The sequence below is a fragment of the Thamnophis elegans genome, chromosome 14, assembly GCF_009769535.1.
Source record: "Thamnophis elegans isolate rThaEle1 chromosome 14, rThaEle1.pri, whole genome shotgun sequence".
In the NCBI taxonomy this organism is placed as follows: Eukaryota; Metazoa; Chordata; class Lepidosauria; order Squamata; family Colubridae; genus Thamnophis; species Thamnophis elegans.
The window spans coordinates 24,850,058-24,868,356 of record NC_045554.1 but is presented as its reverse complement, the minus strand read 5'-3'; the positions used below and the strand labels follow the sequence as shown (position 1 = coordinate 24,868,356).

At 44.0% G+C, this 18,299-nt stretch overlaps 1 protein-coding gene across 1 annotated transcript in view; it reads right to left on the bottom strand.

The window, feature by feature from the left end:
- PEPD (peptidase D) overlaps positions 1-18,299 on the bottom strand; it is a 174,740-nt gene that overhangs the window by 118,672 nt on the left and 37,769 nt on the right. The window contains exons 4-7 of the mRNA XM_032230515.1: positions 17,327-17,390; positions 12,571-12,618; positions 10,692-10,753; positions 1,927-1,971 (exon numbers count right to left, since the gene is read on the bottom strand). Coding sequence (XP_032086406.1) covers positions 1,927-1,971; positions 10,692-10,753; positions 12,571-12,618; positions 17,327-17,390 — 219 coding nt within the window. The remainder of the gene's footprint in view (positions 1-1,926; positions 1,972-10,691; positions 10,754-12,570; positions 12,619-17,326; positions 17,391-18,299) is intronic.

Below are 18,299 nucleotides of genomic sequence, written 5' to 3'. Positions count from 1 at the left end.
CATTTTTCTTCCTGGGCTGCTATATAATGACCGCTGTCATGAGCTGGGCAACCAAAATGCTTCCTTGTAGGCAACAGGAGCGCTCAGGAGACAAGAGGCTCCCTCCTCAAAGAGCCGCTTCAGTAGAAGCTGCCGTGCAAAATTCCTTGGCCTTTGATAAGCCTGCGTTCTCTTCTCTCCCCTTTCTCACTTCATGGCAACTCTAATTGGATGCTGCCTTTCAGAACAGTCTTTATCATTGCAACGGAATAAAAGAATTTATTTTGGGGGGAAAAAATCTTTTAAAACCGAAAGCAGCAATTCAACGTACAGTACAATGTCCAAGCAACTTTTGGTTATTTATTTATGGTCCCAGACTAAAACCATTAGACTCAGATTCTTCTGGACAGCTCCACTGTTACATACAAATTTGAAATATTAACATATTAATGAACAACCCATCTTGGATGGCAACTCGTCTTTGCTAGTGCCAGGTGTCTCAGGCGGAGGGGAGAGGAAAGGTCTTCCTTCAGATGCTTTGCAAGTAGGGGAAGAACCTCTGACATTTCCGGGGCTCAATAGGTTGCTTTCCTGCCTGATGAAATCCCTGGCAGAAATCACACCTAGAACACAGCTCTATCACCGTGATGGTGAACCTGAGGTATGCATGCCACAAGTGTCAGACAGAGCCTTCTTTGCAGGCACGCAGGCCATCACCCCAGCTCAACTCCCGCCGACCAGCTGGCTTTCTGGCCCCTGCCGTGCATGCGTGTGGGGGGACGCATGCAGGAGACGTGCGTGCATGCGCAGGGGTGGCGGGGGGTTGCATGTGCATGCGTGGGATCACGCACACATGAACAGGGTGAGGGGCACATGTGGAGGCGTGTGGGCATGCGCGGAGGGCAGGAGAAGAACGGGGGTCACACATGCATGCACAGGGAGCAGGGCGCACGGGGGGTTGCATGTGCATTGCATTGTATGTGCACGAATGCACGCAATGACAAAAGGGTTAGCCATCACTACTCTATCAAAAGGTCAAGAATATTTTTAAACTGGACATTTCTGGGATATTTCAAACAAAGACTAAAAAGCTAGTATTTCTGATAAAACTACAGCAATGGCTTCAGGTCCTTGAAAGTATGAAAATAGTATCAACAGATTGGAGATGCCAGCTGATTTATCAAAAATTTATATTTAGGGTGTGTTGGACTCACAGAAAATGGCAACATCAGATGCTGAGGGTCAAGAAATTTGAGAGATCCCTGATAGAGAGAATCTGGTCATGTGGTCATTTAAAAGTCTTATGGGGATAGTATATTAAAGTAGATTAGTGTATTTATGGGAAATCTTCAAATGTTAATTTAATTAACATTGTTAATTAAACTAAATTAAACTAAAATTGTTAATGTAATGTTGAATTATACGCCAAAATTATGGCATCTGACTGTTTTATCAGGAATTATGGTTGTATCATACAAGCAAAAAGAAATCTCATATAATTTCAGATATCAAGGAAGAGTTGTCAGAAATGTGACAGGAATATTGGAAAAAACAATGTTTTCAACTAATCAACTGATGCAGTAATATGTGTTATTATGGCAAGCATTCTGTCATATTTTATAATAATGTCTTGCACTGTTTATATTATAGTACTGAATTCATTGTTAAACCAGTAACTAATGAATATACAATATTAGCTTTTTTTCTCTTTTCCTTCTTAGTCTGTATTTTTAGTTTGTACTTTTAATTTTATTTTAAGTGTTTTTTTTTAAGAATAAGCATTGCTTTGTTAAAATAAATAAATAAAAGGGGGTGGGGAGGTTGATACTCCACTCCTGTCCTCCCATTAAGACTTGTCTCCTGTGAAAATACAGACCCAGTAGTTCTCTGCTCAAAAACAGAGACATCAAGGTAACAACTGGAATATTAATGTGAGGAATGACTTACCATTCTGCAATTTCAGGATGGAGAATTGTATTGTTTACTGTAAACCTACAGGAGAAAAAAGAAAAGGTAAAAGAGAAATAAAAATTAACTCTATTAGTGGCTCATCTGGAATTCATTTCTGATCAGGAATTCATACAAGACTTAGCCTAAAATATAACCCTGATTTCAACATATGCAGAGTAACTGCCATGGATAGGATAGATTTTCATTTAATGCAAAGAAGGAGCAGGGGAGACATATAGCAATGTTCCAATATCTCAGGGGATGCCACAAAGAAGAGGGAGTCAAACTATTCTCCAAGAAACCTGAGGGCAGGACAAGAAGCAATGGGTGGAAACTAATCAAGGAGAGAAGCAACTTAGAACTGAGGATAAATTTCCTGACAGTTAGAACAATTAATCAGTGGAACAGAAATTGCCTCCAGAAGTTGTGAATGCTCCAACACTGGAAGTTTTAAAGAAGAGATTGGCTAACTATTTGTCTGAAGTGGTGTAGGGTTTCCTGCCTAAGCAGAGGATTGAACTAGAAGACCTCCAAGGTCCCTTCCAACTCTGCTATACTGTTAGACCTCCAAATAAATCCCCCTTCCCAAAATAATTTATAATGTTAGAGATACAACAAGGCAAGAGAAGAGAGAACCAGAAAATGCTACAGAGAGAAAACATTCACGCTCCTTCAGCATCCTTTTTGCGGCCATAAAAAGCTAGATTCAAGTCCAGGAATTCTGCCAGCAAGTTTTCTCTGATGGTGGTTAAAAAAAAACAGCAATGACCAGTTGCAACAAAAAAATGAAATGGTATGTGGGAATGGCTTTGGGAAAGGAAGTAGTGAAGGGAAGGAGATGCTGCCTAGAGAACGGTCAGATAAGAGAAGGCAAAGCCCGCAGCTGCATGATGGGCAGAGAAAGAGGCTGAGAAGGGACAACCTCCACTCCCAGTTCTCCAGCTGTTATGCAGATGGTGAGAGATTTGTATTTTCAGATTTGCAAAATGCAGGTAACCTGGCCTTACCACGAAGTAGAATTAGCTCATCTGGCCATGCCTCTTGCTGGTTTAAACCAGTGGTCTCCAATCTTGGCAACTTTAAGACCTGTGGACTTCAACTGTCACGAGTTCCTCAGCCAGCAAAGCTGGCTGAGGAACTCTGGGAGTTGAAGTCCACAAGTCTTAAAGTTACCAAGGTTGGAGACCAGTGGTTTAAACAACTGTTTCCTTGAAGGCAAATGAGTGAGGTAATTGCCTATCATTCCCACCAGCTCTGCGAATGCATCCATTGCTCTGCTGAGAAGAGGCTGACTTTCATTGACTCTTTCTTTCCAAGGCTGCTGTGGGTGGAAGGTTTAACCAAGAAAAGCAGCTCTCGAGGCTAGCCCCTTCTCTCCGTAGTGCCATGCTACTCTTCCTATTCCTTTTTTTTTTCAGTTGAAGAAGCTAAGATGGCTAGTGAGGAGAGGAAGCAGCTGGAACAGCTGCTCGGGGAATTGCCCAGGGAAATCAGTTTTCTCTGCAAGATCTTGCAGTGGAATAGTGGGAGAATTGGAGCATTGTGGGTGGGGATGATCGAGCGTGTAGGAACTCTGTGTAGCAACAGTATTTAGGCAGGTCACGATAACGCCTTCAGTTCTCACCCGAGGCACAAATGACCAGGCTCAAATTATCTTACTTTATGTAAGCACATTAGGTGAAAATCCTCCTCTTTAGAGGTAGTCCTCGGCTTAGCACCACAATTGATCCCAAAATTACTGTTGCTAAGCAAGACATTTGTTAAGTGAGTTTTGCCCCATTTGATGTCTTTTCTTGCCGCAGTCATTAAGTGAATCACGGCAGTCCTTCAGTTAGTTAACACAGCTGTTAAAGTGAATCAGGCTTCTCCATTGACTTTGCTTGTTCGAAGGTTGCAAAAGATCATCACATGACCCCGGGAAATACAAGTCGGTTGCCAAGCCTCTGAATTCTGATCCCGTGATTGTGTGCAAAGGTCCTGGGTGTGTAAAATGGCCATAGGTCGCCTTTCCTCAATGGCATTTTAACTTTGAATGGTCACTAAATGAAGCGTGGTAAGTCAAGGACTACCTGTGCTGGGGAAAAAAGAAGGAAAGAGGACAACCAACCGCAAGGTGGATGGACTTGGTTATGGTGGGGATGAATGCACTTGATAGAACAGATTCAGATAGATCCGTCATGGAGACTTATTCATCTATGTCAGTAGTCTCCAACCTTGGCAACTTTAAGACTTGGGGACTTCAACTCCCAGAGTTCCTCAGCTGGCTGAGGAACTCTGGGAGTTGAAGTCCACAGGTCTTAAAGTTGCCAAGGTTGGAGACCACTGATCTATGTGATCACTTGGAGTCAAAAACAACTTAATAGAAAAAAAGATTAAAGCTGGTGCAGATACAAGGGCTCCTGTCTAGATGTGAGGAAGCGGGAGAATGAGCACCTGGTCTCTATTATCCAGGAAAGTATTACGTTTCTTCCACACCATAGCACCCTGATGGCGAACTTATGGCATGCGGGCCACAGATGGCACACAGAGCCATGTCGGTGGGCACACAAGCTCAGCTCCTGTACCAGCCAGCTGACCTTCGGGCCTTCTCCGGTGGGCCTCGGGGGAGGGGGAAGGCTCTGGAGCTTGGAGAGATTGAAAAACGGGCCTTCTGGTCTGAAGTCAGCAAACACACCATTTTGAGCCTCTGGAGGGCCTTTGGGGGGGAAGGGAAGGGCACTATGCCCTCCCCAACCACCTAGAAAGGGTCTGTAGCCCAGAGAGGGTGAACAATGGGTCCACTATGCCATCACATGCCAAAAGCGAGGATTAAGTGGGGGAGGGGGGGAGGCTGCACACATGTGTGTTGGGGGGCATAGAATTATGAAGGTGGGCACACGGGTGCACAATGCCCCTGTGCTCCCCCCACTTTTGGCACATGCTGGCAAAAAGGTTTGCCATCACTGCCATAGCAGGACGGTGGAACTTGAGAGAAGCAAGAAGAGAGGAAGTGTGGTGGAGTGCAACCTGGATGCCAGGATGCAGGGGGTCTATTCCAAGGAGCAAAAGACAATCACTTTCAATCTGTAAGAGAGAAAGAGGGGGAAGACAGCTTCTCCCTAACTGTTCCCAGAGTATATGCTTTATAGGAGTGTCAGAATTTTTTTATTTTGATAATAGCAATAGCAATAGCAGTAGACTTATATACCGCTTCATAGGGCTTTCAGCCCTCTCTAAGCGGTTTACAGAGAGTCAGCATATTGCCCCCAACAATCCGGGTCCTCATTTCACCCACCTCGGAAGGATGGAAGGCTGAGTCAACCCTGAGCCGGTGAGATTTGAACCGCTGAACTGCTGATCTAGCAGTAGCCTGCAGTGCTGCATTTAACCACTGCGCCACCTCGGCTCTTACATAGATTCCATCTATGAATATACATGATAGCAGTCTTCGAGTATTTGAGGGGCTGCCACAAAGAAGAGGGTGTCAACGTGTTTTCCAAAGGAGAAGGCAAGAGAAGAAACAATGGATGGAAACTAACCAAGGAGAGAAGCAACCTGGAATTAAGGAGAAACTTCCTAACAGTGAGAACATTTCAACAGCTTGCCTCCAGGAGTTGGAGGATTTAAAGAGGAGGATGGACAGCCAATTGTCTGCAATAGTATAGTCTCCTGCTTGAGCAGGGGGCTAGACTAGAAGACCTCCAAGGTCCCTTCCAGTTCTATTTTGAGTAATTGGATGAGGAACAATGAAGACATCTGCTTGGAAGAATTATGTCTTTTTTCTTAGTTTTTGGAGCCTGACAGGAAGGTTGAACAATAGTAAACAGTAATCCACAGGTGATGTTTCTTTCTCAACAAAAATGAAAGGGAATTCCTGTAAAGCCAAAAAAAGTCAGGTGTGAATCAATATCTTCAAGAATGCCAGCTAAGAAATTAACTACTTCTTGTAGCATTCAACATTTGAGACTTTCGTCTGCCTACCAGGCTACAGAAATACATTTGATTACTACCGTATGATCTTGCTCCATGCCTTGGCTATAATCCTATCAATGCTTAAAAGGCGGCATTCAATTTCAAGAAGAGAGCCAGATCTGCTCAGCCCTGCTCTCAACACGCCTCTGGAAGTTGAATAAAATAGAGTAATTTTAGCCAATAATCACTTGAGCTCCTCAAGGCCATGCGATTCTGGCACTCTGCAGAAGAGAGTCACCATAGGGTGACAAAAAGAAGCGGATCTAATGAGATTTGCCTGCTCTGAACATCAAGGAATCCTTTTTTTGCAAGGGCTTAAGGCCATTATATCCCCGGCAAATAAAAAGGTAGTTTAGTACAAAGGCAAAATGAAAATGAAAATGCAGAAAAGCATTCAACATAAAGGCAGCCAGCCACACAGCCCATCGATGAGAGAACTGGTACATTGAACAATGCATCTTTGTTTCGACTCCAAGCATCCCACTACGTTCCTCACAAGCAGGGAGGAAGGTATGCCACAAAGACCTGCAAGCTGCATCAGGAAGATCAGAAAATAATTGTGGAATTGAGATCAATAGGCAGAGCAGGACATTGAAAGAGTCTGCCGGGAGAACAGCCTGCTGGGAGCAAGAACGATGGAAAACAGCCATGGCTTCTGTGTCAGCCGGCTGCCTTGTTGAGGAAAAGCCGAGAAGCGTCCAAATGGCCATTCAGGTTGGAGAAAGGCACAGCAGGCAAAGCAAATGCCAGACGTCCATCTTCAGCTTCAATCCTAACATTTCCCCCATTCCTACAGGGCTGAGAATGGATCCTTTTCTGCAAAGGGCTGATGAAAAGCAGCCAACTAGAGCAGGGGCCTCCAACCTTGGCAACTTTAAGGCTTGTGGACTTCAACTCCCAGAGTTCCTCAGCCAGCTTGCCAAGGCTGGAGACGTCCCTGATGGAGGACAGGACTTTGTCACCAGTGGGATCTCGTTTGTGACCTCACTCCCATGTGCACTGGCTAATCCAGGGGTCAGCAACCCACAGCTCTGGAGCTGCATGTGGCTCTTTCATCCCTCTGCTAAGGCTCCCTGTCGCTAGTCGGCTCTACAATTGATAGGGCTTTCAGTTAGGACAGGTAGAGGAAAAAGGATGCCCCACTAGGAGGAGACTCTATGGTGGGGTAACCGGGCTTCCAGTCAGCAGAGGAAAAAGGCGCTACGCTAGGAGGAAACTGTGATGGAGGAACGGGATTTCTGGTTGGCAGGAGAAAAAGGATGCCATGCTAGGAGGATCTAATGAGATTTGCCTGCTCTGAACATCAAGGAATCCTTTTCCCCCTCTATGGTGGGGGAACCGAACTTCCAGTCGACTCCAGAATTGAACAGGGGGCTTCCGGTTAGGACCTTTGTGGCTCTTTGAGTGTTTAAGGTTGCCAACCCCTGGGCTAATCCTTGCTGTATTGGCTACAGCATGGGGTAGCTCTCCTCAGCCAACTCACCGTGGCCAATATACTACAGTCAACTCACCATGGGATAACTCATTGCAGGACAATTCAATATAATTATTTAAAATAATTTTTAAAATATTTTAACTTCTGCCAGTCACATTTCATTTTGTCCCTCTTTGATATCCTTTCTTTAATGATTCTATTCCACTATTTCTTCAATATTACTACTGTCCCACTGCAAGTCGTCGTAGTCACTACTGACTATGTTTTTTTATATATTCATTTCACTAACATGTATATTCTTGGTGCATTTTTTGCCTGTTAAATTTTTATAAAAATCATACAAATCCCCAAACTATAACATTTAGAAATCTATAAATATTGAAGCTTAGTTTGCATAGCAGTTTTGGAAATGCAAATGAAGTCATTCAAAATGAAAAAGAACCCTCCCACCAAAACGTTACCCATCTTCAATGACCAGAATAGCAATAACGCTGCCATCAAATTCCTCCAAATAGAGAATCTGTGGTTTTCTTTTGGAAAAACCCAAAGCAGCCTTTGTTATCTTTTCTGAAGTAGAGATACGTGACAGGCTGTTTGCATGTAGATTAGTCGTAAAGATTCTTACAGAGGATGCAGAAACTGGGAAGGTTTTTCCCTTATAGCCCAATTAGGTGCCAGCGCTCCATATCAAAGCCCCCCACCCCCAATGTGGATAAAGGACTTGGAGACTGGCCCTCAGCCAAGAATACCGTTGCCAAGAGGTTGGAAGAAGCCTAAGGAGAGATTGAGGATGGGAGCCCTGACATGTGAGAAGCTGCAAGCAGTGCTCACCACATCAAGGCGGCTCTTTTACTGACAGAAGGCAGAGATGATCCATAGCTGTCAAAAGGCGACAGGGAGATCAGTCGATGCCCCATGGATAGAATGCAAGGAAGCCTCTGCTAATCCAGACAGACAGAACTGCCAGGATGACTGGAAATCTCTTTGCAAGAAATGAGGAAGACAGAAGAGGCCCCATTCTTCTTTTTGTCAGGCCTGCAGTCATCTTTTCTTTTGGATCTTTGGCCTGCCACACTTTCTATTATTTCTATTGTGGGGAAATGAGAGGGGGGGATTGTACAGAGTTAGATGATATGTAGCCAAAACAAAATTCTTTCTAGAAAGCCAAGGTCATCCTTTGTCTCTGCACCTCTGCACCTGACCAGAACTGGATGGGTGGAACTGCCAGCATGGCAGTGGGAGATTGGACCATGGGATGGACTGGTGGGTGTGGGGGCAAGATCTTGAACTTTCAACTGGGTGGGGAAAAGCGGGAAGCTTTCAGATTTGGGTTTTTCCAGATGGCCAACATGGCTCTCTTAATGAATTGGAACTTTGAAGAATCCTTTGCCTTGGACTCTGATTTGCTTTTGGATGCTATTTGGAATCCTGACATTTTTCCTTTAAAAAAAAAATGAAACGGAGGCCATTATACACCTGCGTATGTATTCAGGGGGCTTTTAACATAGCATCTGGCCCAAGTCAGATGTGGAACTGGGATACATTTTTGCATTCAAAGTAGTCACTCTGCACAAAACTGTGAGAGAGTTTCATGTACAGGTAGTCCTCGGTTTACAACAGTTCATTCAGTAACAGTTCACAGCACTGAAACGTGACTTATAACTTATTTTTCACACCTACGACCATTGCTGCATCCCCATGGTCACCTGATGAAAACTCAGATGCTCGGCAACTGACTCACATTTATGACGGCTGCAGTGTCCCATGGCCACGTGGTCTCCTTTTGCATCTGACAAGCCAAGTCAGCAGGGAAGCCAGAGACGCCGTGTTGCTAATTTAAAAACCGTGGTGATTCCCTTAAGAAGTGTGGCAAGAGGTTGTGAAATAGGCAAAGCTCATTTAACAAATGGAACAGCAATGTTGGGCTCAACTGTGGTTCTAAGTCGAGGATCACTTATATTAGGGACATAATCCTCTACATTTATAATATCTGAGATATTATAAATATTATAAATGCCTCTCCTCAATTGCACCATCCCATCCCATTAGAACTGGCAGAAAAGGCCGGTCACAAGGATCCTCAGCCAGGGACCTACATTTGGTGAGTCCCAGGAACTGCACCTTCTCTACCATGGGGCCACCAGGGGAATATTTCCTCCACTCAAGTCAGGCTAGTTTCAACTCTGTCATCATTTTCTGAAAGTCCCTCAAGATCTGGTTATGTTTTGGGATCATGTATTCCCCATGGGCTACAACATCCCAGGGAGCTGAAGGCATCCCTAGGTGGCTTCACTCAGGTTGATCTTTTGCTCCGATTACAGATTAACAGAGTTGGAAGGGACCTTGTAGGTCATCTAGTCCAAACCCCCCACCCAAGCAGGAGACCCTACACCATTTTTGACAGATGACAGCCCACTCTCTTCTGGAAAGCCTCCAGCGATGAAACTCCCACAACTTCTGAAGGCAACTTCTGTTCCATGGGTTGATTGCTCTCACTATCAGGAAATTACTCCTTATTTCCAGGTGGAATCTCTCCTTCTTCAGTTTCAATCCGTTGTTCCTCGTCTGACCTCCGGGTGCCTTGGAAAATAGGTTGACTCCCTCCTCTCTGTGGCAGCCCCTCAAATATTGGAAGACTGCTATCATGTCTCCCCTCACTAGACTAGCCATGCCCAACTCTTTTCATGTATTTTGTATATTTTAATTTTTGTTGTTTTTTTTATATTTTAATATGACATTTCCTATTTTTATGATGATTGTTTCTGTATATATATGTTGTTTTATTCATTGTTGCACAGTGCCCAGAATCACTGCTTATAAGATGTGTGGCACATAAATGCAATAGATAAATGAATGAATAAAGTCACAGAATTCTGAGCAAGTTGAGCAGGGCAAGGGAGGAAAGCAGTTATCATACAAAAATGGGGGCAACAAAGCAGACACACACACATCATAGCTACAACAGCACACCGAAATAGAAAAGCCAGGGAGCACCTTCACCCTGGACTAATTAATGTTTTCCACTGGCATGTTGTTCTTTGTACTGCAATATAACTCATTTAACTTGCAAAGGATTCTCCTATGGAACGCTTCGATGTGCTTCAAATAGGCTGCAATCCATTATAAACCGCTAAAATGCTCCACTCTTTTGGAATAAAGTGATTTGATTCACAAATGTTTGTTATGGGTCTATACATAGAATCGGGCTTCTTTTTCCTTCTGTTTTCTGCTACCATTGGACGGGAGGGGGGAATACAATCGAAGTGATATCATCTGAACTGGGAATGGTGGGCATCTATTTTTGTTTATTAGATCTTTCAGATAATTAGTCAATTGGGGATTCATCTGAACATTTCAAAGCCAGAAGATAACTTACTCGCTGATTTTGTCAAAAGACGCTTCCCTGGTCACGCTTCCACTGTCGGTGTTAATTCCTCGCTGGAAAAAAGAGAGCAAATATAAGTTCTTTAGCAGCTGTTCGGTCTAAAAGCAGCCAAGATAAGACCTTCACCCAAGCAGTTTTCTCCCTTCCCTGGAGCTGAACTTCCACTCTGGTCATTCCCCGTCTTCTTCTTGGTGCCCGGCTGGGAAAGATGGATATACGTAATACCTATGTCAGGCCTTAGACATTGGCTCTTCCGGCCTGGCATTTTTAGTCTGTGAGAAACTGGGAGGGGGGATTACAAGGAGTTGGTGGAGGATTAGCCATAACAGCATTCCTTTCTCTGGAAGTCAAGGCCGTTCTGCCTGCATCTGGAGAGGCGTGACTGGGACAGTGAATTGATTGGGCCATGTGACGGACATGTGGGTGCTGGGCAGGGGCTTGGACTTTTTTTTGGGTGGGCAAAACCTTTTTAAATAAAAAATGGGCCCATTTTTGCGAAAAACGGGCCTTTTGGGGGGAGGTATGCAGAGTGCCAAAAAAAAATTTTAATTTGCCTCTTCAAAATCTTGCTGCGTCTTATACTCAGAAAAATACGGTAAGTGAATCGCTGCAGCTGTTAAATTATTAAGACCATTGTTAAGTGAACCTGGCTTCCCATTGACTTTCCTTATTAGAAGGTCACAGAAGGGGATGCCATGACCCTGGGATACTGCAACCGTCATAGAAGTGAGTCAGTTGCCAAGCATCTAAATGCAAATCACATGACCATGGAGATGCTGCAACAGTCATAAGTGTGAAAAATGCTCATATGTCCCTTTTTCAGTGCTGTTGTAACTTCGAACCATCACTAAATGAACTGTTGTATGTCTGAGGACTACCTGTACCTATGCAAGGGCATCAATTTTATCCACTTTCCACACAATGTTTTAAATAATAGCAAGAAACAATAAAGAGGTATTTGTTCAGCTTGGGGGGGGGGAGGGAATCCATCCTTTTTATTGTCTATGGAGATTCTCCATCATCCAGGACGTGGTTATCCCAAAGGTGCTTTTTTCAAGGGGCAAGTGAACTTTCTGGTTTTTCTTGAAGACGTTTCACTTCTCATCCAAGGAGCTTCTTCAACTCTGACTGAATGGTGAGAAAGAGCAGAAGCTTCTTGGACGAGATGAGCCGAGGTGGCACAGTGGTTAGGATGCAGTACTGCAGGCCACTTCAGCTGACTGTGATCTGCAGTTCAGCGGTTCAAATCTCACCGGCTCAAGGTCGACTCAGCCTTCCATCCTTCTGAGGTGGGTGAAATGAGGACCCAGACTGTGGGGGCAAGTTGCTGACTCAATTTGCTAAAGAAATTGTAAACCGCTTAGAGAGGGCTGAAAGCCCTATGAAGCGGTATATAAGTCTAATAAATAAATAAATAAATAAATAAATAAATAAATAAATAAATAAATAAATAAATAAATGCCTCTTGGAAAAAAAACACCTTTGGGACATCCTTTTTATTGTAGAGTTAGCAATGCTTTTTTTTTCTTGCAAGGTCTACACTACAGGGCTGGAGTGAGGTGAGGTTAGGGCTGGGTGGGACGAGGGCCAGCAGTAACCCTGTGCACATCTACCTGCATTCAGACAGCCACTTCTTTCTCTCTTCCCGTAGCTGGTTGCCAGGGAAGGAGCGGGTGGCTTTTTTTCAGAAGTTAGAACAGATCATTTGCAAAGGAAATTGGATGAAAGCCTTCACTGGAGGCCAGGGGAGCATACTGCTAATTTATTGCAAAAGTAAAATAAAAAGGAGGGACTACAGCATTTAGTAAAATACACTGGAGAAACATACCCCTAAGTCCTATCTCCACCAGGAATGCCTCTTAGCACTTACCAGAGTAAGAAGAACGGAAGGATTTTTCGAAGCCAAAACACTGGCAATCTGACAAAATAAATGAAAAGAAAATCATCTTCGCTCTGTTCCATCAACTTGCAATAGCCCTGGGATCCAGGCTCCACTGATGCTGAATTATTTCCCTGCTCGTTCTCAAACACTCTCTATTTAAATATTCCATTTGACATAAATAAGGACAACACTGTCTCTGTTCTCCAAAGAAGCCAACTCTTTGGGCCCAGTTTAAATTCCGCTTTTTCTGTAGGGGTTTTTAGTATTATATTATTATATGAGCATGTAGTAATAAAGCAGCAAGTTGGGCTACAATTCATATTTTTTTTCTCTTCTGTTTGTGTCTTCCACCACCCACCAAAAATTACGACTAGTTCTTAATATCCACCCACGTTTTATTTTTATGAAAGTCTCTTAAAAACCTGCCTGTGGCCTCAGTTCATAACCAACCCTCAAACACAATTACCAACAACAGGGGAGGGGTGCACTTTTCAAAATCAAACCTCATTATGATTTAGATATGTTAGGGTTACAATCCACAACCGGACTGAACACAGCTTGGTCCACAAAATGCAATGATGGTACCAATGATAGCTACCACACTGGGGAAGCTGGCTTCTTGCAATGCAGGAATCCGGTCCATTTGTATTTCATAAATCTTAGAAATTCCTCTAACTTTCAACCCTTCATTCTTGCATGTAAATAATATTTTTGGGCTACATGTTATTTCTCTCTAAGGGATTCACTATGAGTATGATGGAAATTGGGAAGATTTCTATGCACGGGAAGACATTGAAATATTGCTTTAAAAGTTTATACTATACTCTAATTTCTCTTGCATCAGAATAAAGTTTTGGTTCGGAAAAAAAGGTGGCTGGATTAAAAAAAATGTTGTCTACCTGACTTAAATCAAGTATTATTAATAAAACTATTTGGTGCCATAAATGGACTTCCATATTGCAGGGATTGCCAAAAGGAGCTACAGAAATCTGAAAAGTATCTATTGATTCACCACCATTTATATACAACTGCAAGGTTAAAGAAAATCAATCAGTGGAAACGCAGACAAAGTATTGACTAAATTTTTGCTAATCTGGCTGCTATCCTATTTATAACTTGTCCATCAATGTAAAAATTTTCAAGCCAGAGGCGCTGGGGGGGCGGGGGTTGGAGGAAGAGGCAGTTTAATATAGCAGTCAATTGAGCAAAAGAAATAGTAAGCAGAAAAACAAACAGTCTCTAATTAAACAAGAAGAAATCTATTAGGAGCATTAAATGCGAAAGAGTCTGTGAACAGACGAGGTCTGTTGTGGTGACATACAGAGGATCCAAAGAGAAAGCGGTCTGGAAATCTGTCCTGTTTCCCAGGGATGGAATGATGTTTCTATTTAACAATATATGAACTCAGGACACCCACATGGATTTGTCCATTAGGGCAGCAGCCCCCAACATTTGGGGCTTGGGGGGGAGAGGGGAAGTGGGCTGTGCAAGCAGTGGGCTGGCACACACATCCATGCCCACAGAGCTCAACCTGTGCAAGTCGAGCTGCCTGCATGTGTGCAAGCGCACCGCCCCACCACTCGCACAAGTCAAGCTGTGGGCACGTGAATGGGAGCTGGAGCAGCGCTCGTGCAGCCCGGTTGTCAACTCCCAACATTGTCATAGTGAGAGAAAGGGAGGGGGGAGGGCATTCCACGCATACTGTTGGCTGAAGTCAGATCTCAGATGACTGCAGCAGGCTTGGGCGGGTTGCACCTCATTGGGGAATGTGATTTATGACACAGACTGAGGGGAGGGAAGGAACAGGAGTAAAGTTCAGATATATTTCGCCTTGACTGCGAAAAGATCTTGCCTAAAATGATGCTCCAAATAAATGATTAGTTTTGTATTGAAACTTGACTCGATACTCATGAATCAATTAGGGCATTTTTAGGAAAACTTACACTGGTTCTAAATAGCCCACAAACAAGAGCTATGGCCAGGGGTTGGGGACCCTTGCATTAGGGATTCCAAGGGATGTGAAAAGCAAGAAGTGATGAAATGGAAAACGTATCACCTATGAATTAGTTGTGTCCACAATCTATGAAAATCTGGTGGCAGGATACGGCCACGAACTCCCAATCCTCTACAAGGGCACCAGATTGGGGAAAGGTTCCTTATTTCCACATGTTGAAGGGAAATTACCTGCCTTACATTTTCCAAAGAGGAAGCATTACACTTGTAGACAGCACTCCTGACAATTTGCCAGTGGTTGTTATACGAAGCGCAAATCCCTGGTTGTCATCCACTCTTGCAGATAAGCAATCCTTAACTAGCACTTTGGTGTCTGACACCTGAAGTCAGATAAGGAGAACCGCTCTCGATTCCAATCCAGATAGTCTGCCAGCTGCCTCCGCAGACAGTACAGGGGATGATCAGATTAGAAAGAGACTATTTCACAGGCCTATTTGTTTCAAGAATCAAACTGCATTTGGGATGTCAGCTGGAAAGTGGATTTTTTCAGACAGATAGCCAAAGTGGGGGCTCTGAGAGAGAAACATGATTGTTTAAGAAATATTTCTATTTATAAACGGTCTCTCCCTGGCCAGTGGCCAAACCTGGGAAACTTCGACTTGTTAAGAAAAAATTATATGCTATAAAAAGGAGTGGGGAAAAAACAAAAGTTTCTTTATTTGAAAAAGTGAAAAAGGAAGGAAGAAATAAGGATGGATGGATGGATGGATGGATGGATGGATGGATGGATGGATGGATGGATGGAAGGAAGGAAGGAAGGAAGGAAGGAAGGAAGGAAGGAAGGAACGAACAAACGAACGAACGAAGGGAGCCTTAACTATTAAAAGCCTGGCAAAAACACTCACCCATGTCCTTTTCTAGGAGGGAGGAAACTTATCCCATTGAAATTAGGACTGAGGATTTGAACTGAGCAGATTAATCAATACTTTGCTCTTAAGGCAAGAAAAAAATGTTTTAAATTATTTCAATATTTGGGGTTTTCCTAGACCTCTGTCTTTATTTGGCCATTGAATTCAAGCAACATAGAAAAAACAATATTGTCATTGGAGGGATAGTATAATTTTTTTTTAAAAAAGAATTAAAACAAACCCTTTAAAAAAGCAGCTGCCAAGGACTGTGGGATGTGCTTGGCACACAGATTGTTTAAGGAGATGTAACCCTACTAAACAGAATTGTAATTCCTTACATCCCAAAGCCGCATTAAACAGGGAAAAATTATCCAGAATAAAAAATTTCCCGTCGGATCCCAAACTCTATACCAGCCTTTTCCAAATGTGGCAACTTTAAGATGCATGAACTTCAACTCCATAATTCCGCTGCCGGCATGGTAAAGTTCACTTGCTGGTTGGGGAATTCTGCGGGAGTTGTAGTTCCTACATCTTAAAAGTTACCAAGATGGGAAAACACGGCTGTATAGGATCAAGGTTCCTTTACTATGTAATTCTAGGCAGAAGTCTGTGTTTCAGAGCAGGCCCTGAGGATGCCAACTTCCCAGCCAGACAACTTCGGAAGAATTAATCTCTCCTTTCTGCTGAGTTCCAAAGCCCCTGATAATCCAACGGATTAGCTCGGTTTGAGCTGCCAGAAAACTAAAATTTTGGGGTTTTCTGGGATATGAAGTTCTAATGGCAGAGCTATAGCTCTGCTGGGAGTAATCCAGCCCAGGAAGCTTCTTCCCATTTGGGGAGTTTCCGTAAAAGTTCAGAACACCCTGAAAATGGCCAGACTGGCATGACGCAGAATGTTGTATCCAGTGGTGGGATTCAAATAATTTAACAAGTGGTTCTCTGCCCTAATGACTGGGTGGGTGGGAGTGGACATGGTGGGCGTGGCCAGGAGGTGTGACAAGCAGCACTCAGCCTCCTGCACTCCCCTGGGATCAAAAACGGGCCGGAGTGCCCCCCCCACCTCTCCCCTGCACCCTGTTTTGGGCCTAGTAGGCCTCCCTGCAGCCTCCTGGGTGAAAAAATGGGCTGTGGGGAGGCTGCACCACACACCCCTGCACCCCGTTTTTGGCCTAGTAGGCCTCCCTGCACTTATCTGGGTAGCCAAAACAGAGCGTCTGGAAGGGGTGGGGCCGGCAGGCAATTTAACAACTGGTTCGCCCAAACCGGCCCAAACCAGTTGAATCCCACCACTTGTTGCATCATTTGATAGAACATTGCATTGTTCTCTAGAATATTCTGTCTATCCCACAGCAGAGTATCCTGCGCATTCCCAATCACTGACTTCAATTCTCCTTTTCCAACAAGCAAATTCCACTGATGGCCATTTCATTCTGGCTTTTAAAAAGTATCCCAGCTTGTGAAGGGGGAGGAAGGGGGAGGGCAATCCCATAAACGCTTGGGGCCAAAGCCCCTCAGAACCTCGAATTGTCTTAGACAAGGAGGCCTCAGATGATCTAACCTCCCTGGAAAGGGAATGGATGAAATCAGCACAAGTTTGAGTAACCGTCCTTGTGGCCTCGCAACCCCATTCTGCAGACAGAGAGGAGGAGAAGGTAAGAGAGCAGCCAGGGTCCGTGGAACAAAACCCTTTGAGAATTGGCCAGAGCTGGCTCAGTCCTCTCTTCTCTCCTCACTGTGTGTGCTTCTGTGTCATGTCAGTCCAAGGTATGTCATTAACTGACCACCATTTTCATTCTCTTTAACCCGCAGTTATTAACCTGAAAATTACTTACCTCCCACCCATCCCCAATTATTGTTTTAACTTAGAAATGTAGGAAACTCACCTCATCTGTATAGTGCACTTCGTTAACACTATATTTCTTCTTGTAGTACTCAGGAGGGTGGATCCTTTAAAAAAAGCAAGCAAATGTGCATTGGTTATTTTGCAATTAAGAGCACTTTTATGCACTGTTCTCTCTCCTTTTTTATTCCCATTTTATGCAGAAAGAAACCTGCTTGTTTCTTACCAGATAGGCCTGGAGCCGATCGGCCTGCTCGCAGGTCGTTTAAGGAGCTATGCATATTTCTAACATAGGGAAGGTGGGCTCTGACTTGGCCCACTATTTCAGAAGGCACCCTACCCCAATTCTGCACAGTATCTTTTAACTTTCAACTTATAGCCTCTTAAAGATAAAGAAAGAAGCATGGTGTATGGATTGTAAAGAACAGCAAAGCCATTAAAAAGTCAACTCAGAGCTACTGCTGGCAGGGCCTCCAAAGCCCCAGAAATCGTCCCATTTCAAATCATGGCTTACATGTTGCTGCAGAAATTCCAAACTCAGCATGAAGGAATTGTCCACTATTTCATTCCAAACTTCCCTCCCCTTGACTAGTCCACAAGTGCCCGTTAGTATTCACAACTGGGGTTTTGGTAACAGCCTTAAAGTTTGGCATCTCCTTGGTGGAGTTTGGCATTCCGTTCTCACACTCATGTCCTTGGATGTGCCAGTCAGTTCTGGATTGGCACCTCTGGTTCCTGTCATCCTGTTAACCCTCCTCCCTACACCCCCATTCTCCCCCCCTCACCACATTTTATGACAGGATGACAGCAAAGCGAAGCAGGCTGAAGCATTTACAATGGCAGACCAGACAGTGTGGGCTCCCCTTGACTTTGCTTGGCCTCTGTTTTGCCCTTCTGCTTGACATTGGATTGTCTCTGGATCAAAGATGACCAGGGCAGCAACTCAGGCTGCCAACGTCTTCTGAGAACCTCCATTGAAATTTGGGCCTTGAGAGTAATTCAATGACCTTGCCCCA